At 37.5% G+C, this 27871-nt stretch overlaps 1 protein-coding gene across 7 annotated transcripts in view; it reads right to left on the minus strand.

Annotated features, from left to right (window-relative positions):
• Window positions 1-27871, minus strand: part of INSC (INSC spindle orientation adaptor protein) — a 128855-nt gene that overhangs the window by 11386 nt on the left and 89598 nt on the right. For all 7 annotated transcript variants that reach the window (XM_074543393.1, XM_074543389.1, XM_026793190.2 and 4 more), the window contains exons 8-9: window positions 9132-9303; window positions 6783-6961 (exon numbers count right to left, since the gene is read on the minus strand). In XM_074543393.1, the coding sequence (XP_074399494.1) occupies window positions 6783-6961; window positions 9132-9303 (351 nt within the window). The remainder of the gene's footprint in view (window positions 1-6782; window positions 6962-9131; window positions 9304-27871) is intronic.

Consider the following 27871-nt stretch of genomic DNA (forward strand, 5'->3'; position numbering starts at 1 on the left):
ATATTTGAGAGGCCCCTAAAGACCCGTGGAAAATTTTCCTGTATAATAAATAAAACTAAAAATAACAGTGTTATTTCATATTTTTCAAATGTCAGTACAGCATTATCTTCTTAAGTGTTGCAGTTACCATGGAAATTAATCTGAAATCTAATCAAAAATCTCTATTTTTATAAGCCAAATAAGTAAACAGATATTAAACACAGATACATCTTTAGTGATAATATCAGATATTATTATAAAATTGGCAGTGTTGATCTTTTTTGGTTGTCCTATATATATTTCATAACTTAAAATTTGTTTCTATTCCCACGTAGTTTCCTTCCATTCCCTCAGACTTTCACACATATTGAATTCATGAGTGGTGAATCCTCCTTTTAAGTTCTGTAGTCTGCTTTGCCCTGAACTGTAGGAATTTCAGTTGTCAAGAGGAATTTAAATTTGAGAAACCATGGTTGATTAAGAACCTTTAAAATAGTTTTCTTCAAACAATAGTCACCTTGGAATTATTTTTTTTGCTAAAATACATAATTACTAACACTATAATAAAACTTTTCTAAACAACTAATGGTGACTAATGTTCATCAGCCAGTGTACAAGGTACTAAATCTTTGCTGCAAAAGTAAAAACTAGATACAAATGCTTTGCTATAAAATAAGATACACTGAGAGTCTAAACCTGTAGTTATCAAAGAGATTTATACTTAAAGAACACTTAAGAACAGAAGGCCTCTCTGAAAATTTTCCCTTAGTGAGAGATTTAAGAAAGTTTTTCTCTTTATTGTGAAACCAGCTACTAAGGAAGAAAGATGCACATATTGGCCCTTTAGGAGGCTAAAATTTTCCACAATTGAGGGTCCCTTACCTCATTTGTGGGAGGGGGAAGTGTCTGCAGATGTGAAGGTGTGGTGCTAATATACCTTTAGTGATAATAAAGGCACACTGCTCAGGAGGCTTTTATCAACACTCCCAAAATAAAAAGAAAGACACAAGCTCAAAATAAGAATTTGCAAGTAATTTAATAGAGTGGCTAAGAAGATCAATATAGAACTGCTAATTCTCTTAGTTAATTACTCCTTTAAGGCTGATTCATTGCTAAGTAATATTAATTTTTGTACATATTATAAGAGCATTTTGTAATTCATTCAAGTAAATGAGATAAGCATAAATCATAATGTGTCTGCAAAGTTTCAGATAGCCATCTTCAGAAACAAAGTGGCACCTGAATACTACTCAGAAGTAAGACAGTCTCTGTTTCTGAAGGTAAATTAAAATCATCTGAACATCACCATTCAAGATCCATCCACAGGGAGACAGCAAAAGAGTGCATTTAGCAGGCATCAAGAACAAGAATTACAGCAAGCTGAGGTAGAAAAGCCTTTCAAGATACTATCTATCAGGAGGAAAAACTTCAGTGAGAAATCTCTGGATATTCTCCCTGGGATATTATAATGCTTGAAAATAGGAAATAACTCCAATGGCTTCTGATAGCCATTTTTGTGATTAGGAACTTTGTTTTTCTTCCTGAAAACAGACAATAAATACAGCCAGATGAGCAGAAGAAGGTAACATCCCCCAAAAACAATTACAGTGGTTGGAGACAGGACCTGCTTGCCAAGTCTAGGTTTATTCTGAGACTGTGCCAGAGAAATGTATTTTTGGCATGCTGAGGCAGAGCAACAGAGACTAAAGCTGTAGGAGACTTACATTTTGGAATGAAGGAAGTCTTTACTACATTTTTATTTATGTTACTTCCTCTTGCTGACTAATGTAGATAAGGAACAGGCAGAATAGCCAGGTTCTCACATTATTTGTTTTAAAGAAGCACATAGGACGTGCACCCTGTGTGGGTCACATTGTGAAAATACACATCCCATAAACCAGGGCATATAACTAACAATGACTGAGCTAGTGGCCACAGTTTTGTGTCTTTCAGGTTAAAGCCTGGGGGGGGAAAGAATCTCTCAGACTTCCTTCAAGGCACTGAAAAGCTTCTTGTGTTCTTCAAACAGGCTCAAGCAGCCAGAGGCACCTAAGAGATCTGATCTCCCCAGAGCAGAGTGCAAATGAGCCTTTACCACAAATTGGTTCTTCAGCTGAGCTGAGATTTTATTCTTCCAACTGAACCCCTTGCTTTGCAAGTGGGAGTACACTGTCTTATCCTGCACAGAATCTAAAATATGAGAGGCAGAATTGGAACTAAGCAGGAATTTTGTCCCAAAAATCTTAGTTTTGGACCCCTAAAATATAACAATCTATAACATTGACCATATAATGCCAGTCAGTACTCTTATCTATTTATGCTGGTCACATGTGCATGAAAAGACAGAGATAAGTGGTTAAAAAGAGAAATAAAAGACATCAGCAAAATTATTACAATCTTACATAGGAAACTAACTGTAATATCATTAATATAATGGTATGGTTAAAATTCAGATAGTTGGGTAAGTTTGGCCTAATTTTCATTTTTGCATCTGTTACTAGCAGTCATGTTTCTTTCTTGATTTCTTGAGCTTTTTAAAGTAACTTAATTTTTTCATTTACCAGTTCTCTTTCTTGCTATATTAGTTGAAATCATGTTTTCTCAGTGTGATCTAGTCAATACTGGAAAGGATCCCACAATTTTAATGTACAATTTACCATCCACAGAGCACAGTCAGGCCTCTCAGAGAGAAGGGAATTCCAACCACCTATCTAGTGATCACAGTATTAATGCCAGAGCTGGGTATTAACAGAGACCTGTGCAAGAAAACAGTGCAGATACCCTTTTATGAACTTGTCCACATGTAAAGGCTTTGTTAATAAACTCCCCAGTATTCAAGAAATTTAGATTGAGAAGTAGTACTGCAAGTTTCTTTCATACAGACAGGGATTTTCAAGGAAATCTAAAAGAACTGTTAATATTCTTCTCATTAAAAACAGTATTCTCAAAGTCTTTCACTGAGGGTTCAGAAATATTTAGAAATCAAAACTTCTTTATATTATAGTAACACCTGTTTCTAATCTCCCTTTGACACTACAATCTTCTTTCAGGGAGGGGGGAAAAGGTGAGGAAGGACAGGAAAAATAAACACAAATGCCTAATAATGAACAAAAGGTGAAGAACAGAGAAAAGAATGTGGAACCTAGAGGAAGAAAGGTAATAAGGACTTAAAATATTAAATGAAACAGAAGATCTCAGTGTCTAAACCAGCAGCATCTCCCAAATACCAAGAAGGCAGGAAATAATTTATTAGGAAAAAAAAGCAGCAATCATTTCCAATTTTTCCTTCCAGCTTAAGAGTCTTTCTCTACCTCAAATTGTTTTGAAACCTAACTCACTGATTTTAGACCTAGGAATAACCACTTTAAAATGGATGTGTTCACTGCATATTAATTCTTTGTGTGCCTGAGTAAGAGAAGCTCAGAAGGTGTTAGGCTATACCTCCACAGCTTCACAGGTGAAGTGAGAATACTAACAACACTGAAGAGACAAGTGGGAATGCAGAGAGAAAAATTGTATTATACATAAACATACTGTGCCCAAACATACATATTTCATATTTTTTTATGTAGAATCTAAGATGATGGTTAAAGTCAAAAAGATCCTGGATGATAAGGGATTTAGCTAAACCCCTCTTTTGACAGATCTCAAACTCCATTAAGACTGCATACACTACACTGCTGAATTTAGGCATAAACCCTTCTGAAAGGATATTTTGATTGTTTTTTGAAGTAAAAAATCTGCTCTTCAGAGAATAAGTATCTGCAGAAAGAAACAAAACATGGGACATTCATATCCATTTTGACCCAAAACTGGGGACAAAGGAATCTGGGAAACAGTGCTTTATGACTGTTCTTATACAATGTATTTTGTTACAAAACTAAGGAATCTCAGTAGAATGTTGCTGGCTACAGAAACAGTCACATGCTTCTGTAAAATGGGCAATGATAATCTTGTTTACCAGTAAGTCCAGTTCTCTGTTCTAGATTTCGTTCCTGACCTAATCTAACACTGCCTGGGAAATGAAAGAAGAAGGAGGTTGGTTTTTGGATAGCAAAGACAGAAAAGGTTGGGGTTTTTTTTAGTTTAAGTTTTTTTAAATGTTTTTTGTCATCTGGACAAAAAATCTTTACAGAATTCAAAAGACAGAACAATTTTAAAGGCAGAATGTTATTTATTTGTACCATCACAGGGGGTGATAACTAATAATAATTTTATGTCTTGTATAGAAGGACATAGTGTGAATTTAAGATGAGGCAAAATGGCACAAAGGAAAACAAATTTCCATGTTCCTTTGCAGCATTTCAGCTTCCTCCCAGGTTTGGTTTACAATAAAGCACACTCCAGCCTAGCAGAATAGAATTTTTTTAAATCAGCATTAACACTAAAGTAGTAATATAGTTAGAAATATTAGGTAGCTTTCTATAAGTAGTTGTGCTACTTAAATTAATATTTGTATGAAAAACAGAGCATTTAAGTTTGAGGGGTCTTTTATACTATTTTCTAATATTTTGTATCAGCTATGTAAATTTTTACTTTGTTTAATCACTTTAACATTTAGTATAACTTATTCTAAATCATCTTTATTACTGACCAGGATGACTTGGTCATTCAGAATGGACATCAGTGCATGAGAATATATTTCATATTGTTTCCATTATCCAAAATAGAATCTTGAATCAAAAAATTTTCAAATCTACTCATCTTTAATGTCCATCTCCCTAGGCAAATGGCTACTGTCTGGGACATAATATTATATATCCTGAGAAAAGATTCGGACTACATTACTTACCTAAAAGGATTTCCTGTCAAAAGCCAAAAAACACAATTTATGATACCATTATAAAATATAGTATTGCAATGCTGTTTTTCTTTTTTAGCTGAGTTTATTTTCCTCATTGCAATGATAGACACAGAGCAAATTAAAAGGCAAAATATTCCATGAGACTGCTGCAATTGGCAGACATCATCCCCACCCCCAAATACAAGACTGAAGAAGTGGGGAGCTATCCACTCAAACACACTTGTTCAGGAATTTGAAGGAAGACTTCTCTCAAGGTTTTGGCATTAGCAAAACTGCTTGACTGGCAGCTCTTAAAGACAAGATGAGCAGCACTCAAAATCCACCTGGACATTCAAAACCCCAGGGAAGGATGTTATAGTTCCCATTGCTACAGGAGCCAAGGAGACAGCTCAGAATCTTCCTGCAGCACACCACAGAGAATCCTTGCTGCTCTAGGTTGTTGTTCTGAGAAGGAAGATGAGGTGTCTGGGGGATGAATGAGATCTCAGTTTTTGAAGGGAAGCCATTCAGTTTGCTGTTCATCTAGCTAGTGAGATGAACTTGCAGCCTGCAAGCTGCAAAAGGCCTGGAACTAGCCTGTCACCTAAAAAAGTCATATATATTCCTTTCAAGATCTACCTTCCTCAAAAAAAGAAGGGGCTTGTTCTGCTACCCACAGAGTAAACTGCAAACTCACAGCTGACAGCAGAATTCAGATGAGGACATAAAAAATAAGGAAATCAAAACTATGAGAGCATACAGGAAGAATTTTTTAAAAAGAGTGTGAAGGATTGTATATATGTAATAGTACACAGCCATGACAACACCACAACTGATATCTCTGACTTTGCCCAAAGAGCACTAGAGCAATTATGGCTTAATTCCATCTTTTTATACACAGACCTGAGCTGAAAAACTACTAGGTGCTATTAGAAGCTAAAGCAGCCCTAGTAATCCCTCTAGAATACCAATAATCAGTTTCTATGGTCCACTGTGCCTTAATTTCCAAGGCCTGGCTGATGGCTAAGGATGAGCAAAGCCTTCTGTGGCAGTGCAGATCCTAAATCTACCATAAGTCATCTTTTCTTATCTAAATCTACCATAAATCATCTTTTGGCTCCTTCAGAGCTGTGAAAGGGAAGGTTGTGAGGCCTGAATGATGGAAGTTTAATTACAGTCACAAGGTCTCATGGACAGAAGTAGGTTAAGTTTGCTGAGTCCCAGCCTCCATCCCTCAGTAGCCACTACTGAACCCTCAGGCCTCATGCACATCACTGCTGAGGCAAAATTAATCACTGAGACACCAAATAAGTAGTGCCTCTGCACCATCCCAATGCATTGGAGTGACTGAGAGGAGCAAAAGAATTCCCCCTGATTTCACCTGTGCATTAACATAGACATTTAGTATTCTCTAGTGTCCCTTTACTAAAAGAAAAAAACTTAAATATTGGTGAGAAGGAAAGAGAAAGGCAAAAGCACATTAGCAGTATTTGCCAATAAAAATTTGCAAGCCCTCTACCAGGCAGACAGGACTTGGTCCGAAGCCCACCGACATCAATGGGCTGGGGATCAGGTCCTTATTCAGCTTTTGGAGCTAATTCCTCTTTGAACTGACAACTCTATATTTAGGCTCCATATTTATCTTTGCCTCAAAGCTCTGTCCAGTCAAGTTTTGAATCCCTCCAACGACAGAGATCCCATAACCTCTCTGGGTTTCTGTGTCACTATTTGGCCTAATTCATGATGAAAAAAAATAAATTCTGCTATCTTAGATATATGGAACTCAACCTTTTTTTTTTTTTTTTTTTTTTTACTTTTTGAAAATCACATTAAAGCTGTCATATTGTCAATGCTCACTAAAAAATTAATAAAAAAACAACCAAAACCAAAGAAGGAACTGAAGCAGATAAACAAAGAGGCAATACAATGAAAAGAACCAAGAAAGGATTGGCTATGTCAAAACAGACACAGTGCTGAAATCTTTTGGCTTTTACACAAACGTGACAGAGAAATTCCTCACCTGATCCCGGGAATATGGAGTATCCACTATGTGTTTGTCTGAGCACGCTGCCAGGAGAATCTTCATTGCATTTAACTGGAGCAATATTTCACAAGCCATGGTATCAAAGAAAGTGATGTTGGCAAGAGCTGCTGAAGCCAGCAGGAAAACTTCACCAGATGAGGCTTCTTGGCACAGTTCTAGGAATGCAGAAAATAAGCTGGATAAAAGTCATTCCTTCAATGCAGCTGTTAAAGGCAATATTTAAGCATCTGCAGCTTGCAATAGTGATCTTATTAGCCGATGTCAAGTTCATAAACAGGGAGATAAAAAAAAGGAAACAAAAAATATAAACTTAATTTTGTCAGTTATGTAACATCATAGAAGGGTTTAGGGTGGAAAAGACTTCTAAGATCATCAGCTCCAACCAAACCCATCTCTGCCAAGTCCATCACTAAACCATGGGCCCAAGTGCCACATCCACACAGCTTTTAAATACCTCCAGGGATGGCAATTCAACCACTTCCCTGGGCAGAGTTTTCCAGCATTTAATAATTCTCTCCATGAAGTAATTTTTTTCCTAATATCCAATCTAAAACTCCCCTGGCACAACTTGGGGCCATTTACTCTTGTTCTAACACCTGTTACTTGGAAGAGACGAACACCCATCTCACTAGAGGCCCTGATGAACAATATACTCTATCTACTATACCGTTCTACTGGGAATATTGCACTGCATGTTGTTCAAAATAAAGCTTAATATAACTAAATAAAATCAAATACAGGAGGCAGAAAGCTAAAAGTAAATTATCCATATGAGAATAATTCCATCCCCTTCTTTAGAACAAGGTAGATGTTGCTTATCTCTAAATCTAATTCTCTGTAGTCGAAAATCCTCCTGCATATTTTTCAACTTCAATAAGTGCTGAAGAGACAGCTACCTTTTAATCCCTTGTACATATGTACTTCAACTAAGATGTGAATCACCTGGTAATGGGATTTCTGCATGGTTTAAAAATTAAACATATTACAGTAATTCAATTACTGAGTTATAAATATTACAAGGAAAGTGGTGTGTGATTACTGAAACAGGTCTTGCAAAGTTATACATGTTCCATTTTTAACACTTACATTTCTTGGGCAGAATATGTACAGCTAAAATTCCTGCTCAACCTAAAGAGCAACAACTGAGGAATGATCCACTACCTAATACATTCTGGATAAATTGTTCAGATTGGCCCTTGACTGCAGTTCACTAAAATAACCCAGAAAATCATCTGAAACAAACCAGGTCACATGCTGCTAGCTACAACAGAACCAAGCTCAGCACAGGTTAATTCCACCCACTGGATTCCGGGCAGTGTTAGGGCACAAGCTTCTCCGTTTGCTGCTGGACGTCAGGAATAAATTGTTCCCTTGATTTCTCCATCATTAGTTCTGTTTTGGCCTACTGAAGAATGCCTAAATACAGCTCAGATAATTCCCAGCCACAGCAGAATCCTCAAGCACTCATACTATTCTTTTTTTCTTCTTTAAAAAGCAAACAAACAAAAAAAATACAACCCAGTTGTATCCAAATTGAAGTTCTACAGTTTAACCAATAGGTTCACTAGAAAAAATTCTGAATTTACTGATCTATTATACATGAGAAATCAAACCAGAAAACCCAAACAGTACATTTTGACTTGGAGCTCTGGGAGACTAAATTTCTAGACTAGACAGAAGAGAATGCTTGAATGAAAGCTCCTGGTATTTGAGAGGGAGGGAGCACACTGCCAGAAATAAGGTATTCCTCTCTTTAGAAAGCAATAAGAAATGTCATCTTGTTTTTTCTAAAATATCCTCACTGACCCAGATCAAGGAAAGTCTTGCTGCTACCTTTGTCTCACTTTACCGTGGATCAGGGGCCTAAACAAGAAAGACAGAGCTTTCATTTTCTTGTAACAATACCCACAGATTATATAACACTCTACTTTTCCTCTGAATTATCATACAAATGCAGATGTAGTGGTGAGCTTGAGTCTTAGCAAGTTTGGAAAATACAATAGGCATAAAGGTTATCAGCTCTCAATGTTCCTCTTTTACAGACAAAAACCAAACAAAAGGTTGCTTTGCTGGTCCTCCTTGGGTCTTAAGATAGACTTTCACACAGATACTATTTTTACAAATATTTATAAATTCTATTCACATGAGGCCTGGAGTAAAAAAAAATATTATGTAATTACAGAATTCTCTGGTTCAGAATTTAAAATTGTTATTTCATCTGTTAAGGGAAGGATGGTAAACATTATTTAGGGAATATTTCTAATGAAAGGCTCATACCCTAACCTGTTACTTTAACTGGACTCAGAAGTCCTGTGGAAAACTTACTGACAAGTGCTGTCACAATTTCTTCCATATTTTCCAGGAAGCTGCTGAGATGCTGAGTGAATGTGAGATGTGGAGATGTGATCTGGGCAATTACTGCTGCTGCTTCTGCATGGGTGGCTTCAGAATGGCTGGTATCAGTGAGGATGTCAGCCAGGCACAGTATCCCATCCACCTATGGACAAACAAGAGGTAGATGTAGAAATACTATAGGAAGCACTTTTGCAACCAAAGATGGTTTTCTATTTGTCTTTTCTTGGCAGTGACTAAACTACTCCATTTATTTTCAAAAATAACTTAAACTTGGTGGCCTTTGTGTCACAGGAAGTTTTAGTTTAGCAACTAGAAATGAGTTCAGCATATGAGTTTGTTGTCCTGCCAAAAGTCTTGCAGTTCCTTCTTCCTTAATGTTTTTGTGAAATCAATTTTGGTCCAACAAAGTCTTCTCTGACAGACATCTAAAGTTAAATATAAATGCAAAAATAAGCTCTGATAAGCAAATGTTCATTGCTACTGTGCCTCATTTGAGCTCTACAGGACTCAAACTTCAAGGTCTAAACAGACAAAATTTTTTTGCCACTTTTCCCTGAAATTGTCACAAAGCCAACACAGGATCAAGAAGAATACTATTAAGATGACCCTGGCCAAGCTGCTCCTGATGAGCTTACAGAGCATTTATATTAAAGCCAGGTCCACACATCCCTTGCATACTTCAAAGGGAAACAGTATAATGAGAACTGAATTAAGTTTTTGCTTTTAGAGTGTTTGAAGTGCTCTTACACAGTTCAGGCAGATAGATATCATATGCACACATATTGGTTTAAATAATTGGAGACCCACTGGCACAACAAAAGACAGCAAAGGGCACATCCATTGGACTTGTGAGCAACAAAACATAGCAAGGGAGTGTTCTCTGTGCACAGGGGCATAAAGTGTGAACTTTCAAATTAATAGCAATGTGTTTCTCCCCATTTAACATAGCCCTGAATAACTTATCACATTGACAAGCAAGTTGTTAGACCATAGGATCATTTAGGATGTAAAAGAACCCCAAGATCACTGAGTCCAGCCTATGACTAACCACCTTGTCAAGCAGGCATGGCACTCAGTGCCCTTCAGTCCTGGTGCCTCTCTTGGGCAGTACATTCCAAAGCCTGACAACCCTTTTCATGTAGGAATTTTCCTGATGTCCAGCCTGACCCTTCCCAGGTGCAGTTTGAGGCCATTTCCCCTTGTCCTGTCACTGGCTGCCTGGGAGAAGATGTCAAGTCCCACCTTGCTCCACCTTCCTTTCACTGAGTTGTAGAGTAATAAAGTCTCTCCCCTGAGCCTCCTTTTCTCCAGGCTAAACACCCCCAGCTCTGCACACTTTAGAGATACAAGGAGGAGTTAAGAAGGCTTAGTACCAAAATATGCTTAACACTCAAACAAAAAACAAACCCACATTTGTGTTGCACACCCACTCTGGGCTCTGTCAATTCAAAGCTTCCTCACAATATCCATGTTAAGTCCTACCCATTATCTTCAAAAAGGGTATTTAGCAAATCTCTTATTCTCATTTTTATTATTTATTAATACAGAATGTTGAGTTATCTTAATTACTTATCCTGCAATGGCCATGAATTAAATTATTTGATAAGTACTGACAGTTACAGTATTTTATGAGAAAAGCCCTCAGGTAGATAGAAGTAAAAATTATCCTCTGTAAGATTATTCACTGGGATGGAATGTTTAATAAGAAACAGACTATATCATTGAAACTCTAATAACACAGACAAATAGAAAAGAAATTATATCTCTATTTTTCCCCAGATACAAATGGTATTTATTGTAGAAGCTCAAGCACTGGCAAAAAGAGAAAGAATAAATCTTCAATGTTGAACTTTTTCTTGACAAGCTTTCAACATTAATCTACCTACAGCAAAATATTTCCTCTTAGTTATGGCAGAATTCTACAGCTTGAAACAGCAGAGTCACATAATTCACTGGGCTTCAAGGTATATTAATAGATCTCAGTGACAAGAATTAATCTATGTCCTCACAAGATGATTTAGTACCCAAAGTGTGCTAGACAATATCATATGCAAAACCCCACAATTTTGTCACCTTGAAATCTCCCCAGATTGCACCTTGTCTGGGGTCCAAAGGATGTTAATAACAACAGGCAGTATAAAAAGTTAAACATATTCCAAGACACTCAAAAAATACTTCACAAGAAAGTTCTTCTAAGATCCACTTCAGTCTTCAGCTCTAAATTTACTGGTTAAAATTCACTTGGCCTACTTATATTCAATGCCCTTGACAAATGACTTAAGAGTACTTTTATGCTGTTTGAGAACAGGTAATGGCTTATGAAAGACAGGTACAAGTACATGGTTAGATTTTTCTATCACCAGTAATTGTGTAAATCTACATTAATGATACAAGCTTCTACTGCTGTACTCAAATTTTAAATCACATATTTGATTTCATTATTTGCTAAGTGATAGGTTTTGGAAATTGGGAGTAGCTGAATTGTGAATAAAAAAGCAGATACCATTTTATTCAACACAGAGAGAAATTACATTTTGGGTCTGTGAAACCCAGCACTAGTTATTCTCCTTCCTTTTCAGAAACACGTAAAATACTAACAAATTCAGCCGAAAATTTTCTCCATACACTTTTTCCTCCTATCTTAAATATAGAAAATAAAATAATTCTACTTCAGCAGGCAACCCCATTTATAAGTGTCTAGCAATAAATTTTAAAATGACAGGGGAACAATCTAATAAAAGCACTTTAACATCCAAAAAGAAATTGCTGCTCAAAGCATTTTTATAATTAGGTTTCACACTGAAAGGAACTTTGGATGGCTGCCCTGTTTTCTGTTTAATTTTGGTGAAGTAATCAGCTAAATGTCAAATCTGTTCATCACCTTGGCAATACAAAAGAACCAGTTAGCCAGATAATGCAAACAAATGAATTCCATGAATGCAACAAGATGCTGTGAAGCCCCTGCATTTGAGGAATGGTGTTCAGTAAATGCTTGATCACTAATATTTCAGTATTGATAACTGGAAACATGCCAGTAACTTACATCCTTATGAACATAGCCCTGTTGTAGAAACTTAATCCAAGTGACAAAATAAATGTGTTACCATGCTGCTGCATAGATCAAATCTTCTGAAAGGAAATAATTTCTTTTTTTCTACAACAGGAATGAATGAGTTCTGGGGCAAAAGTCTTGTTTTTTCAGTATACCTTTCCTTCCTCCTAAAAATATTAAATAAAACTAGGCATCCGTTAAAGATACCAATACAGAACTTGGGATGAATTGCATTAATGACTTCATGATTTGAAATATTACACACAACAGCAATCTTAACTCTCTGCTTCCCACAAGGGGGTTTAAGGCAGTTTTCCCATGCCACTCTGAGAACCAAGACCCATTGCCTTCCTTTTAGAAATATCTATGTTCATTTGTATAAAATGCTGCTGAAATTCTTATAGCATGATTTTCCCTACCATTCCTGTTTGCTCACTTAACATTCAAATGGATCCCTATGTATCGGTAAAACTTTGGTCAAAACACTTTTTTGTCTTCTCTAAATTGATCTCCAGAGTCATTTAGTGAGAATGGAAAGTCTTACAGGCTACTGTCATCTGATTTCCCACTGTGAATTCCAAGGATAACACTATCAGCCCAAATTGGGTGCTTCTGGTAAGAACAACCAGCAGATTTCCAAGCAGTTTTACAGAAGAATAAAATGAAGATGTTGAGATCCAGAGGCAGGGCAGCAAATGTGGAAACAATATCACAAAAGGGATTACCCCTTAAACAACTTTCCCAGAAGAGAATTTCAAAAGCAGAGGCTGCACCCAACAGTCAAGAACTGATAGATCAGAGCTATGTGTCTTCTCTCCTTTCACCCATGCTGTGTAATAACATCTCCTACCTGAAGCCAGGACAGGTTTACTGTGTAGGTGAAGACATGAACATTAGGCGCGGCAAACCAAATATATAAATGTGGATAAAAATCCAAACACATCAAAACTTATAGGATGAGAGAGAGGGTAACTGAGAAAGAAAGCAGGGAGGGAGGATTATCCTATTCATCCAGCAAAACCCATGTATTGTTATTCTGATGACTTGTTACTGAGTAATGGAATTGAATGAGATGATATAGTAACAAAGTGATGTCATTAAAACATCCCCAAATATAATCCTTAATAATCCAAAGTACTGCAACAATTCCACGGCAGCAGCAGTGACCAGTGAAAAAACTTCAATGATTTTATAACTAATGCTGTACAACAGTGGCCATGACACCTAATTCAAAAGCCCTGTTGTGTGCACCATGGAATAGTGTGTGGCTGAATAGAAGTTGACCAGTTCCAACTCAGTAGCTTTGAAACTTCTGTCAATAACTTTAGCTTTGTATCTAAACTGGCGGTGAGTTGTGTTTTGGTTTGCAGCAACTTTGACTACAACTTCCCTTTAAAACTCCCTTCCTTCAGACGAAGCCAAGCTGATGAAGAGGTATTTTTTCTTTCTGATGTTTATCCACCAAGGAGAAGTATAAATTTGATCTAAGAATATTGTTATGTGCATAAGAGAAAAGACATTTGGCTGTATCAGCTTGAAGGATGCATTAAGTGTGGCAATGCCTGAGTAGCAACCTTACATCAATGCTGCAGGGAGAAGCAAAGTGCAGAGCAAGATCAAATAAAAAGATCCGTACTCTGGACTGTCCAGGAGTCAAAAGATAAATCCTGTGCAAACCCTTTCTCCCTATGAAACCAAGAGGAAGCAGCTCTGCACCTCAAAATTCATGTTCCTCAGCACTCAAAGATGCTCTAAGTTTGTTGCAGATAGGAAGTACAAGTGGTTGTCAAAGAGATAATAGAGAATAAGTCATTTTATAGAAAGGATGGAAAAAATCAGAAAAGTTGATAACCAAGACAAGACTTCTTTCTTGTCTTTGCTTCAAGGATAAGAGAATAGCTGGCTTTGAATTCGCTCAATATTGAGAACTGATGTGAAGCGTAAAACAGTCTTTTAAAGCATTTTTGTGGTTTATAAAAGAAACCAGGCACTACACTCTTAGCCTAGCAATATTCACATATCCCCAGTCCCATAAATCACAGCTTACATTGCTTCAAACTACTCCCCACAAATATAAGTGAAATACCCAAGGATAAACTCACCTTTCCTGAACTACTCCTCCAATGTGATATCCCTCAATTTCTACAGGATAAACCCTGAGTGGCTGCAAAGGGCATGAGCAGAGACTGCAAAGGAATTCACTTGCAGCTATGCAGAAGTCACTGTAGTGCAGGTAGGTGTTCACAAAATTGGGTTACATTGATAAAACAGAAGGAAAACCACTGGTCACAAATGAGCACAGCGGCTTACAGGGGAAAGAAAAGACATTTGCAATTACCCTCATACCCAACATTTGTTACATTTTTTTTCTCCTATTCTGTCCAACAATCCCAATAATGACTATGTTACCTGTAGAGTCAGAACCCTGTAAGAATAAGAAAGAACAATTAATGATAAATATTATGATATATATTTAAGTAAGAACTATTCATTATATATATGATAAAGATTACATATTATAAAGATTAAATTCATGAAGTTATGTGACACATGACACCAAATGTTTCTCAGGTTCTTGCGCCCTACATTTCTGAGGGCTGGATATACAACAGCTTGTTTTTAAGCTGCAAGACTCTATTCCTATTTGTAGGGTTTTCTTGGTATCTGCATCTGCATTACAAATTCCAGAAAGTACATGCTTGTTTCTTTTAAATAATGGATAAGGCTTTATATATTATATTTTGGGGACTGAAATCCATTAAAATGAAGGCACACAGACCAAAAAAGGACTTGTCAACAAGATGAGAGGAACTGTCAAGTGGTGTACAAGAATGCTGAACAAGATACTGGGACCCGAAGTCTGAATTAAGGTGAGACCATACATTAGTCATTTTCACATAGCCCTCATTTTTATTTACCCTGGGGGGTCATAGTCTGAGAAAAAGAAAAACACCCACTTCAACTACTCCTATAAACAAACAGGGGCTCTGGGTTATGTGTAGCAGGGCACTCCAGAAAATGAGATGTGCTCCCTGAAAAAAATATGCACCAGTCATCTACTTCTAAATAAATAATGTCACAGACACTTCATGGTGTGAGGGTAAATTCTCCAACACCTAGAGCCTGGCATTTAAAAACAAGAACACTCTTTCAACATGTTTGATTACTTTGTATCATTTAGATTTTAAAGCGACACCATGGTTTTTATTTTCTAGTATCTCTTAGTGTAGTTCTTCATGACAAAAAAAAACCCCAAAACTCATGCACATTGCATTTTTGGAGGACCCTCATTTTATTACGATAATGAGAAATGGTCTCTATCCAAAAACAGCAGCATGGAGGTCACAGCCAGTCATTATCACCTAATCTAACTCTCCATAGTGTCCTTCGTCTCTCAGGAAAAGTATCTGATAATCTTCCTGTCAGAATTCTTGATTTGTTCATGTCAAAAATTTGAAACCTTAATTGTGCTGCAGATTTAATTTATAATGTTGACAATCCCTGGTTTTATTATTACTATAATTGCACATACAATTTCTCTCATTGAATTAAAATTCTTGACCAGGTGTATAGCATTATATCCTGACTTTCACACAAATACAACCCTACTCTATTCTCAAATGACAACAAACACCACAGTAGAAAGCAGAGTTACATTAGAGAGATAGAGAAAGTGAGCAATGGACATGCATAAGAGTCAAAACAAAGCACAACATCATATTTTAAATATGAGATTTTTGCACACTCTTTTAAGAAAAATATCCTTCTGCAAACAATTTTCCTGCACTTCTCATTTCAATGGTGTCAGTCAATTTAGCCTAAAAATATTCACCCTCTAAAATGCATGGCTTCTGCAGTATTTCAATCATATTTACACTAATCAAATGCACTATTACAGTAGAATATTTGTATAATGTAATGTATTAAATATGCACAGTAAATTGCTCAGAAAAATGGTTTATATCTAAATTCACATAGTTACCAAAACTGACTCAGTGCTTTACTGATAGTTCTCCTCCCAAAATTTCTGTTGCTGTTAAGAACCGTGCTATGAGGCACCAGGCATTAATAGAACTGTTTGCTACATTCATTACTTCACAATGGCTGTTCAATTATTTTAATAAATTTTTTTAAATAAATTAGCTCCAGAACCAACCTTGGATGTGCCAGATTTTTATTGGCAGAGACTTTTTACAAGCAAGTTATAGAGTTTTATGATACCCATTTATAATGAAAACGCTCACAGTACTTTTGCAATAAAACTTTTAGTGAGTAACTCAGTAAGAGTTCATTCATGTTGTAATAACAACAGAGGAAATTGCTACCCTTATTTAAATAAAAAATTCACAAAAAGTGAAAGAGGGGTAGTTTTTATCTGGTGAGAAATGATAGAACTTCATTGGCAACAGCAGACCCAAGTTATTTGGTCCTAAGATTCCTCTCCTGACAGTTTGGTAAATCTCCTTGGGTCTCCTGCATTGATTTATGTCTATGACTGCAGTGGCAATAAAATAATTTCAGAATTGCTTTAAGCCAAAGAAATTCAAGTTTAAGATCAGCTGTTCCCATACAGTCTCTTTGAGAAGTCAGAGGTCTACTAGGAGTCATTAGGTAAAGTGATCTCAGATGTTTTTCTCTCCATTAGCACCTTCCAGTGCTGCTCTTTGGTCAAATACAGTTGCTACATTGATTCTATACTAGAAGAAATAAGAACAATCCTTAGACTCTGAGAAAATGGAATATTTTTACAAGCTGAATTTTGATTTTTCTTCTATGCAATATTCTTTGCTGTCTTAACAGGTCTCAACATAAAGAACCCCTCTTATGAAGAATAACAAACACATATATTTAAAGTTAAGCTAGTGTTTGAACTAAGAGGAACAAAGGCACAAATTCTGTTACACTTTCAGTAGAGATTGTTCTTCAATATGTGAAAATCCAAGGATAAGTACCATACAGCACTTTGATATAGGGGCAGTTACATTCTGCATTCCAAATCCTATTTCCAAGTCAGCCTTTTTTCATAAGCTGATCTAACATCCGAAAAATGGATCAGAACTGTCTGAAATTGAATTTACCTAGTGAACAGATTCCAGCTTCAATAGTCCAGGATCTTCTCAGGGTTATTTTGGATAGATAAATGTGGAAGTGTTATGTTATGGCAAAGATAAAACCCCAATTTGCCTTATTTTAGCTGCTTATTTTAGATCTGGGAAAACAAATATGTTACTTAGGAAAGTCCCAAACAGTGTTCTGATTCTGTCATCCAGTCACTGCCTGTTTTTCTAATATTGCCCCTAATCCAAAAATCAGTTTTCTCATTCTTAGAAAAATGCAAAGGATGTTATGGCAGAAGGAATGTAACAGCTCCAAAATACTAGTGTTCCCCAATAACACACAAGGCTCAGTTCTCACAAGCAGTAAAAAACTTTCATTCCATACTCCAAACCAAATGAATCCACCAGATCTGTAAAGCTCAAGTCTGGACTAGAAATTTCACATGACCAAGCTGCATTCTGCCATCTGCCAGTCCATAAAGAACAGAAGAGCCCCTGGAGCTCTCCACAGAATGCTGTTGGCTTTCTCCTGGATCCAGGAGAGCTCCCACGATTAGGATCTGTTCTAGTTCACAAGGAATCAAAGACATAACTGGACATCTAGAAGTGATATTAGGAAAGGGTGACAGCTAGGATTCTGAGGTATATACACATCACTCTGAAACCACAGACACTGAATCCTTTAGGTCAAAGAATGTAACCTTAAATTAAAATCTACCAGACTTTTAGAAAGAACTCAAATTCGAGGCATCCAAAAGAAGGAAAATGCTGTTTTGAAGGACAGTGCCTTGCCCAGAATGAAACTGTGGTTTACTGGACTTTCTCCTGAAACTTGCCTTCTGTGCACTCTCCATTCCCAAAAGCATTAACAAACAAAATCAATATAATTTTCTAGGCAATCTAATCTAGAATAATTCAGACTGTAAATAAAATATTTCAATGGAAGTATTTTTCCAGTATTTAATCTCTACAGCTGACAAAGAACAAAAAGAGAAAGAACTGTGGACATTCTATTTATATTTTCATCACGTCTCAGAGTACAAATACGTCCAATTTCACTGGGCAACAGGCAGAGTCCTGGTCACATCCTTCTCATCCTTGGGAAAGTGTAACAAGCCAGAACTGCCACTGGAAGAAATGATAACAACTGCTAGGGAAAAGCCACTGCAAAGTCTGAGCTACGTCTTTCCCACTATTTTTTACCAAAGATGAATTTAGCATATGAATTTAACTTTTGTTTTTTAATTTACTTTGACTGATGTCAAATGAGGAAAGTAAACCATATAAAACAGGATTCAACATAAAAAAATTCTACCACATTCAAAGCCAACAAGGATCCTGGTGGGAAAAAAAAATGATCAGTGTAAATGACTTTTTAAAAATCTCCCATGTTGCTTATAATTACATTAGTAGCCTCCAAATAAAAAACTCAAGCCAGTCTCTCATACATGTTTGCTTTCCCTCTATACATAAGAGGAAGAGATGTTCTAGTAAAGATCATCCAAAACTGTCTCAAAGTGAGTCTCTTGTGTGCTAAGAACTGACGGCTCTCTCCACAAATAAACAGCATCTTCAGGCTTTATTTCACCCAAAATGTGTGAAAAGTACCTTGCAATTGAGGCATATTAATGTTATGACAAAGTGAAGGTTTAACATTCTTCAGTGAAATTAGGAGCCATCAATAAAATCCTTGCACCTAGACCTAGTTAGGCTAAGAACTGTTCAACCTCCCATGTTGTCCCAAAAGTAACTCTAGGTCTTTACAGGTTTCAATGCTCTCAGACTGCCTGGGCACTTAGGTGTTCTGTCCACATCTGCTCTAAAGTTCTGTATAAAAACCTAAATAGCAGTTGTTGCACTGAATACGTGGGCTTTGGTTTTCAAAATATTTATAGAATTGCCAGTTTTTCAAGCAACTTTACATGTGTACGTACAGCAGTTAAGATACATACAAGGGAATAGAGGGTGGTGGGATTGCACAGGCTTGGATTTGGTTTTTTTAAATCTTAATTTGCCTAATCTGAATTGCCTGGGAGCCAAATTTGGGGTTTTTTAAATTAAGTTTCTGTCATTAAAAACCCAGTTCAAATTGCACTGATATTTTAATGCACTAGGTGGCACAATGTTATTCATATTAGAGAAATTAAATGATTCACCAGCATCCAGATATTTTGTTGGATAAAATTAGTTACTCTTTCTGCCTCATAAGAAGTGGCCACTCTTCACTGGGATTTCGTCTGTGACTATGATTTTCACTAACACCCATATCAAATACCAATAACATTTATTTCCATATTGCTTCCCTTCAAAATAACTTCCATATTGTCAACAGCAAAGATTCACCATGTACTCTGGAGATTCATTAGTCCCACCACTGAGCAAAGACATTTCTAAAGCAAAGTAGATCCAAACCACCTTTGCATGATCCTCGCCGTGACAGAAAACTTATGTTTCCAACTCCTAATGCACAAAACCTGCAGGATAACTCTGTCATCTCCATTGCCAACCACCTGCTGGACAGGTTACCCTGCAGCAACAGAGATGCTGGCAGGCTTTTTACTGACACTCATGGCTTAGATCCTTAGCTGTTTTAGGGGAGAGCAACTTTAACCAGAAGTAAAATACAGGAGTCACTACAAAGATGAATGGCCAAAGTAAATGGAAATACTTCTTCCAAAACCCTAAGGATTTTTAAGAAATGGGCAAATGTTTTTGTTCAAAATAACTGGCCACAAACCATTCCTCTTGAAAAAAAAAAAATAAAAACACCAGCAGTCTAATCAGATGGCTTTTAATGAGTTTTAACTGATCTCTGTTAATTCAATTGTAAATCTTAGAATCTATGTTACTGAAAAGGTCCTTGTTACATCCTTGCCTATCTCTCTCTCTCTCTCTCTCTGTGTTATTTTCTCTTTAAACGAAAAAATACTAATTATTGGAATAGGCATACTCTTCTTTTTAGGACTAGAAGGATTAGAAATCAGCACTCATATCTTCTTCAAAAAACAAGAGAGAAAAAGAAGGAAAAAAAAAGCCAGTGTCATCTTGACTTAAAATCACTTCCTTGCCATTACCACTTTCAGCAATTGTCATTCTTTGTCTTTTGGGGTTTTTTTCTGTAAGAAAAATCAATTGTAATTACATGAGTATGTCTCAATTACCTGTCCTTTTTTTTGGGGCTGAATGTCCTGGCCTGATTAATTGGACTTCTCTGTCCTAATGTCTTCTCCAATGCCACAGGTCCTAAGTGCCTTACCTTCTTCGTACACTTTGTGGCTTCATTTTTACTGGTTAATACAAGACATAAATTCTTCTAGCAGAGAAATGTGCCAAAAATTAAATGCAAGTGAGTTATTTCATGTTTAAAGGAGCTTGAAGGGAAGATGAACCAAAGGAGAGCAGCAAACAGAATTTTTACTCAGAGTAACCAATATCATTAATACACTGGCAAAGCTGGTAAAATAAAAGTGCAGGGTGTGTTTCTCAGCCTCATCTGATACAGGCACACAGAAATCCATGGGCTGGAAAATTCACACACCACCAGTTCCCTGGGGCAAAAATCATCAAAAATCCTTTTCTGAGTGAGGAGAAAAGCAATTTGTCATGGCCTTTAAATACGTAAATAAATTTAGCTAACTGGAGCAAGAAGACAGTCATGTGTCTTCATCCATGAACATTTCCTAGGTGAGATCCTGTAACGTGTAACCCAGTTCTTCCTCCAGGATACAGGATGAGACAGGAGTAATCTTTACTAACTAAAAGGTGACTTATGCTTTCTAACTACTTTTCTCAGAACAAATCAGGTATCTTGCTCAAAAAAAAAATTGAAAGCCTATTCTAACAGTTCTTTTGCCTTCACTTTAGTTATAATTGCTTTCTCAGCCTAGACAGTAGTAAAACACCATGTTTGGATCAGCCACGAGGTTCACATTACACATCTGGGGGAGATTCTTACTCCTGAGTGACTTCATTTCCCTTTCATACCCTGTGCTATGATAAAAAAGTGAAGATAAAAACTTACTTACCTACAGCCACATGGTATGTGGCTATAGGCCATTCAATAATGCTATTTATTATCCTTCAAATGAACTTTCATTTCTCCAGAAATTGAGTGTTTCTCAGACTGAATAATAACCAGATTAACATAAGTCCTGGAATGTGTTTTCCTGCATCCAGCCACTCCTTGCAGACCTAGAAGAATTCCAGCAGGGACAAAATGCCAAAGTCTGTGGTGCTTATAATGAAATGCTAAAATAAATGCAAAAGGAAGAAAGTGTTAAAACAGTTAAGGCTGGACAATTTCTAGGAACTCAGATCATCATTCTAATTCATCACATTTTTGTGATCTCATAAGGCCTATACATAACAGGAACTGAAATCTGAGCACAACAACACCTTGTGTGCAGGAACATCATTCTAATTCACTCCATTCTCTTTAGTACAACATGTCAGCTATTCCCAAATCCCTGCTCATCAGAACTACTTGCAATACATGATCCCTGGGAAAGCAATAACCAGAAGATGACAAGTGCAGATAGCCCCCTCCCCCATGGAGCAGCATGTTGACCACCCCATAGCAAATAATATTATTTACAGAAATCTGATAGACAATTTATTTTGTAGCATGTTTTTTTGAGGTTGTTCTGCTTACAGCTCATTCTTAGTGCCCATATATTTTAGTGGTGCTGTGTTATCATTACCTGAATTTAAAGCTTGAAGACATTTTTCCCTTAATAATTCCTTCCCTACCTGACACTCTTGGCATTCCTCCTGTTCTCAACTCCTCTCTCATGCACCTTAAGCCTTTTCAGACTGAAACTGTGCAAGCAGCCATGCTTTCCTTCTGATCCCCCTTTCCCCTGTGCACAAATCCTGCTCCTCACATTCTCTCCAAGTTTTTCAGGCTGATACTCTCAATATCCAGGCATTACTCTCAGGGCAGTGGGAATAGAAGGCATTTTTCCCCACTTCCCCAAGGATGCTCTTGCATTAGATGTTGCTTAAAGATTTATTTTTTTTTAATTAATGCAGGTAAGGCAGAGGGTCTATCCTGTAGGAAAACAGGCCATCCAGGTTGATGTGAATAGATAAGAGAACCTTAATTTTTCAGATTAAAACTCTGTTTGCCACGGCTTACCTTGATTTAGGAGGATGCTTCAGTGGTGCATAGCTTTGGTTCCCATAAACCGGCCTTCCCAAATCCTGTGCTGCCTTCCTAAACTCAGGATAGGTTTGGGCAGACCATACCCAGGAGCAGCACAAGCTTTGCTGTAATTCCAATCTCCACTGGGTGCCACTATTGCATAGTATAATGTGCATTTACTGCAGGGAGTCAGCAGCCTGGCAAAACTGACTTTTAACTTGGGCTTCCCTGTCATGAAGTTTTCAGACCAGATGTGGAGAATTATCACTTGGTTTTTATGACCCTAAAACGCCACGTGATAATCATTTTAGCACAGAAATACGAGGATGATTTAATTCTTCCTAGATCACTACAGCTGAAAAGCTCTAATGCAAAAGTGCTGAGATTCTTTCCTGATTTTGTGCTGGAATAAGCCTTACTGCCCCATGTGTGGATGTCTTCCTCCATGCTGACTGATAATCAATTTACCCCTCTATTTTGCTCTATCTTTTTTAATCTCACTGCAGCGGGCCTGGATTAGATGACCTTTAAAAGTTCCTTCCAGCCCAAATTATTCTATTGCCTTGTCTCCAGCTAAAGTGCTTTGAACACAGCTTAACCAGCACAAGGGGAAAATCCTACCACAGACACCTTAAAAACACTCAGTGCTCTTAAACTGTGTGCACATCCCAAGGATGGCAGTAACATTGAAATACATTATCAGCCCACTTTTAAATTGATAGAAATTAAGTATTAATTTTATGGAGTGGATTTAATTGCCATTTGATGGTGCATGGATATCCACAACTGGATAGATACCATTCTGGTGATTTGAGCTGTAATCTAAAAAGACTGAAATTTAATCCTATTAATCACTTTTATAAATCATGGGCAGACAATTCAATCACCTTTAATCTATTTCACATTATCCCTGCTCTTGTATTTTGCTTCATTTCCTTTTCCCAGGCCTCAAATAAGTAAGTAACTAAATAACTAAGCAATATTAACTAATACTATATTAATAAATAAAAATATTTAAATGTATACATTCTATTAATATATGCAATAACCTATGTAATCACATAAATAAATATTAGCTAATGGATACTTTGAGAGCTTACAGAAAACATGCAAAATTCTTCCAGGCAAAACACTGATACCAGGAGATTTTCATGCCAGCCTCCCATCCTGGAATGATTTGTTATCCTACTCATTTGGCAGAGCTGACATAAACACAACTGCTGCAAGTTGTTGAAGATGAGGGAAGCAGTGTCTCAGTGTTTATGAAGTTTACTTTTGTAACTTGGTCTTTCCTCTCACTCCTCTCAATACTCATAGACAGTGACACCAAGAAGTACAGAAATGTCTACAGTCACTGGCCTTTGAAAGGATCTCAGCCTTTTCTAGCAGAGATCCAAAATACTTCCTTGAAAATCTGATATATTCTGGCACAGGCTTTATTGCAAACAGAAGCTTGAGCAACTCTGCCCAATATTGGTTATATTAAAAGAGAAATGGGCAAAAAAAAAGAGCGTGTAAGGAATTATCTGACAGTCTAGACTTTTCTAAGACCAGAAGATACAGCAGCAAGAGAGAACAAGACTATCCAATAAAGCAGGGAAATCAACAAAAACAAACAGCAAGGAGAGTGAATCCTTATCTGACCCACAGTTGTTCAAAGCCAGCTAAATCACTGGCACCAGCAGCTACACAGATCTGTGATGCAGGTCTGGAGGCAACAGGTAAGACCTGTGCTCTGCACCTGGACATTCCTGCACTGCTGGAGACTCAGAAGTGGCTGTTTGTGGCTAAGGAGAAACAGCTATTCATATGGCAAGGTAAATTAATAAGGTCAAGAAATTCACCCAGGGCAGGAAATAGAAACATCTGCAAAAGAAAATGGAAACAGAGGCAGAATTTCACACTGTTAGAGCAGTTCTGCTCTAGGGCTCCCTCAGCATTCCAGCTGCTGTTCATCAGGCTTGGCAAACTCTGCAGGAGTGACCATCACCCATGTGGTTGCCTCCATTATTCCTAGGTAGTAAGTCATGTCAGGAACAGCAACAGGACAAAAGAACTATCTACCTGCTCTTCAAATGGATTGGTGTCTATCAGGCATACCAATGAAGATGTGAAAGAATGGCCACAGATGGAAAGTTCAGGTTTATAAACCAATTTGTGCTTATCAAAACCTGGGAAATCTCTGTCTTTCTATTAACAGCTGTACTAAAAGCTTCTGGGTAGGAGAGCCCAGTCCCACTTTCAGCAATTTAGGATACTTTCAGGAATCTAGGACATGTATGCCTTTCCTACCTCACCAACAACTCAGGAAACTGTGCACAGCCACCAGGAATGGGTCTTGTGCTGCCTTCAGAATTCTTCTGGGCAATTGTCAGGGTATCAGAAGGCTTTAAGCTCAGCATAGCTTTCCAATTTTATTTATTTTTTTAGGGTTCGATATGTTTCTTTAACTTTCGTTTCTTTCCCTTATTTTATGAATTGTAGTTAATCAGGAACTCTGACCAGTAAAGCTGAGGATAAATAGCCAATAGGGTGACCAGGAAATTATGTCATCACAGGCAGATCTTTCATGGCTCTTGCTGTACATCTTTATGTGACTCAGTACATCTTTATGTGGCACAGGGCTCAGCTTTCTGAGTCTCCACCTCTGCACTGCCTTCAGTCAGACTGAGGCTGTCACAAACAAGGGGCTTCTTTGAAAATTCAAGATATACATAGAAAATACTTGTCTCCATACAAAATATAACTGCACATATAGGTGAGAGGAAAGGATATAAAATCCTGAGGGACAGAGGGAGCACCTTTAGCTGGTATATTGACCTCTTCGATGTAACCAAGAACAGCAGTGTAGGGACTAGTAAACAGAATTAGATGTGCCAGATACCACTGTAGTAATGACATCACGAAATTTCATGGCACACTGAAGAGAAAAAAAATCAACTCCTTCAGTGACAGATGTTATAGGTCCCCTATTGAGTGTCAACAAGCCTTCATGGGATATATGTAAGAGAAAATTTGGCCTCCCTTCAAAATCCAATTTTCTGAAGTGTTCGTGCCAGAAATGCCCATTTTTAGCAACCCAGCTAAGCTCATTTTTAAACAAAGACAGACAAGAAGACATTTGGACTCTGGAAGAGACACACAAGTGTGTCTTATGGAGACACAACAGAAGCTAGGAACAAACATTGGTTACAGCAGCTGGCTTGGGATTAGACATGGACTGTCTGTTGGATGATGCACTGGCTGGATTGTAACAACCAGAAAGTAGCAGTCAACTCCTTGGGGTCCAGGTGGAGAGCAGTGATGAGTGAGGTCCCTCCTCAGGAGCCCATATTTGGACCAGTACTGTTTGTTATTTTCCTTCTATACTGTTTTCTTGTGCTTGAAACTAATAAAGTTTCAAAAGAAGTGGTGACAGTAAAATAATGTTTTCTGTCAGTTATATATGAAGTATGAAGGAAGGGCACACATGTCCAGTGTGACAGAATTCTCAGTATGAGGGAAGACATCATGTCAAAAGCCTTACAGAAGTCCAGATAAATGGTATCTTCCCTTGTCCATGAGTTTAGTCACCCCATCACAGAAGCCATTCAGCTGGTCAGGCAGGACTGGTCCTTGGCTAATTTAAGTCACTGTGAAAACTTCTCCACACCTTCTTTGTGAGAACAAAGTGACAAAAATGAGTTCCTACAAAAGGAAAGGCCTCTGTCTTCTTGATTCTACTTGCTGGTCCCATGAGGATTCCTTCTTCATCTCATTGAAGATCCTTGTCAGACAAGCATATGTGTATGCCCTGACCCATACAAAACTTTCTGATCCCTTCCCAGAGACTGCAAAGGAACAAACTGAAAGCCCTCATAAAGGAAAAGCTTGAGACAGGACTGCAAGGGAAGGAACAGTCAGTGAGAGAGCTTCTGTCTGGGAACTTAATGATAGGCAAGAGAAGAAAGGTACAGGTCAGGTAAATATACAAGCAATGCTGTTAGATGTTTAGCTAACAGGATTATTATCTTTACCAGAAGAGGTTGTTTTTCCAACAGCTCTTTAAGTGTTTTCAAAGATGCTTTATGAAACATGAAAGTTTTAGTGTAAATCAGGCAGTGTGCCAGACCTAAGTGGTTTCCTGCAAACAAGCCTAAGCAAAAAAATCCAGTGACACACAAACACATCTCTACATCATCTGCCATTAATTATTGTTTACCCTTCCCTTATTTTAAGAAATACATGGAGACTCCTACTTATCATGGGTGAGCTTCAGGTAAGTCACATGGTAGCTCTGAGCTCATTACAAGGCTGGAGTAAGAAAAATCTCACACAATTATCTTCCTTTGCTTTGTTAGGAGCACAGACAAGACACTTCACCTAATGCCAGCCCTGACCTCAAACGTACATCACAAGGAAAGGATACCAGGTTTCATCTAATTAGCCAGCTGGATTACACTGGGTTTGATTTCCTCTGTTACTTTTTTACACCTCCCTCTGGGAAGCAGTCATCTCATCTCCACTAAGGGCTAGTTTTTGGCCCATGTAGCAGAGTCAGAATATTACCACTAGGAAAATCCTGAGTGAGTTTTTTTGTTTTTATAACAAATAACCTCTTTTGTCTGAGAGTAAATTTAAACTGCTGAGCACTCATTTAAATCAATCAAGCCTACTGGTAGAATGTTTAATAGCAGCCAGGCCTAGAACTGGCCAACACTGGTGTTGTAAAGTTTCCTGCATATATTTTTAACTTGTTTTCTAAAGAGCTTTCTGACTTTTTGGCAGTGATAGGTACTGAGAACAAGGAAGGAGAAAAGAGGATTTTGCCAAATATTTTGACTGTATTTTTGGCAAATATTGTATGAAACCAAACAAAAACCACAAGCAACTGTATAAAATTAAAATTTTCAAAATACAGACTTGTGGATTTCCCTCTCGATAACAATATCTAGATTTTTCGCATTTTAGGAGCCCTCCTTGGACCTGATTTGCAAAGGTTCCTTAGTATCTGCAGCTAGAAAATATTCCCAGCTTATAGCTGGACTGAATTGTGTCACAGCAGGACTCTTGGAGCCTCCCTGCCTAAGTGTGAGCTCTGGGAAGTGCTGTGGTGCAAGGGCTTGTGAGCACCACAGCAACTGGAGGAAGGGCAGTAGCACTCATGGGAATGCAAGAGTGGCAGAAGTGGTTTTGGAAAAGAGCCAAGTTGTAAGCTGAGGTTTATGTGTTTTGCTAGTTTAAGCTACTACCAAAAAGCAAGCACAAGGAAGTGGTCAAGATGAGAAGTTGATTCAGAATATGGATGCTTTTGTGATGAAAACCAGTTTTCTGTAGTGCTCCCATGTCCTGTAACCCCAATATGTTACCAATATCTATTTCCAGACCAAACCAGTGACTTTGTCTGACAGCCTCCATCATGTTACCCATATTTATGACTGAGATCAGCTCTTTTATTAACATACAGAGCTATTTGTTT

The sequence above is a fragment of the Zonotrichia albicollis genome, chromosome 6, assembly GCF_047830755.1.
Source record: "Zonotrichia albicollis isolate bZonAlb1 chromosome 6, bZonAlb1.hap1, whole genome shotgun sequence".
In the NCBI taxonomy this organism is placed as follows: Eukaryota; Metazoa; Chordata; class Aves; order Passeriformes; family Passerellidae; genus Zonotrichia; species Zonotrichia albicollis.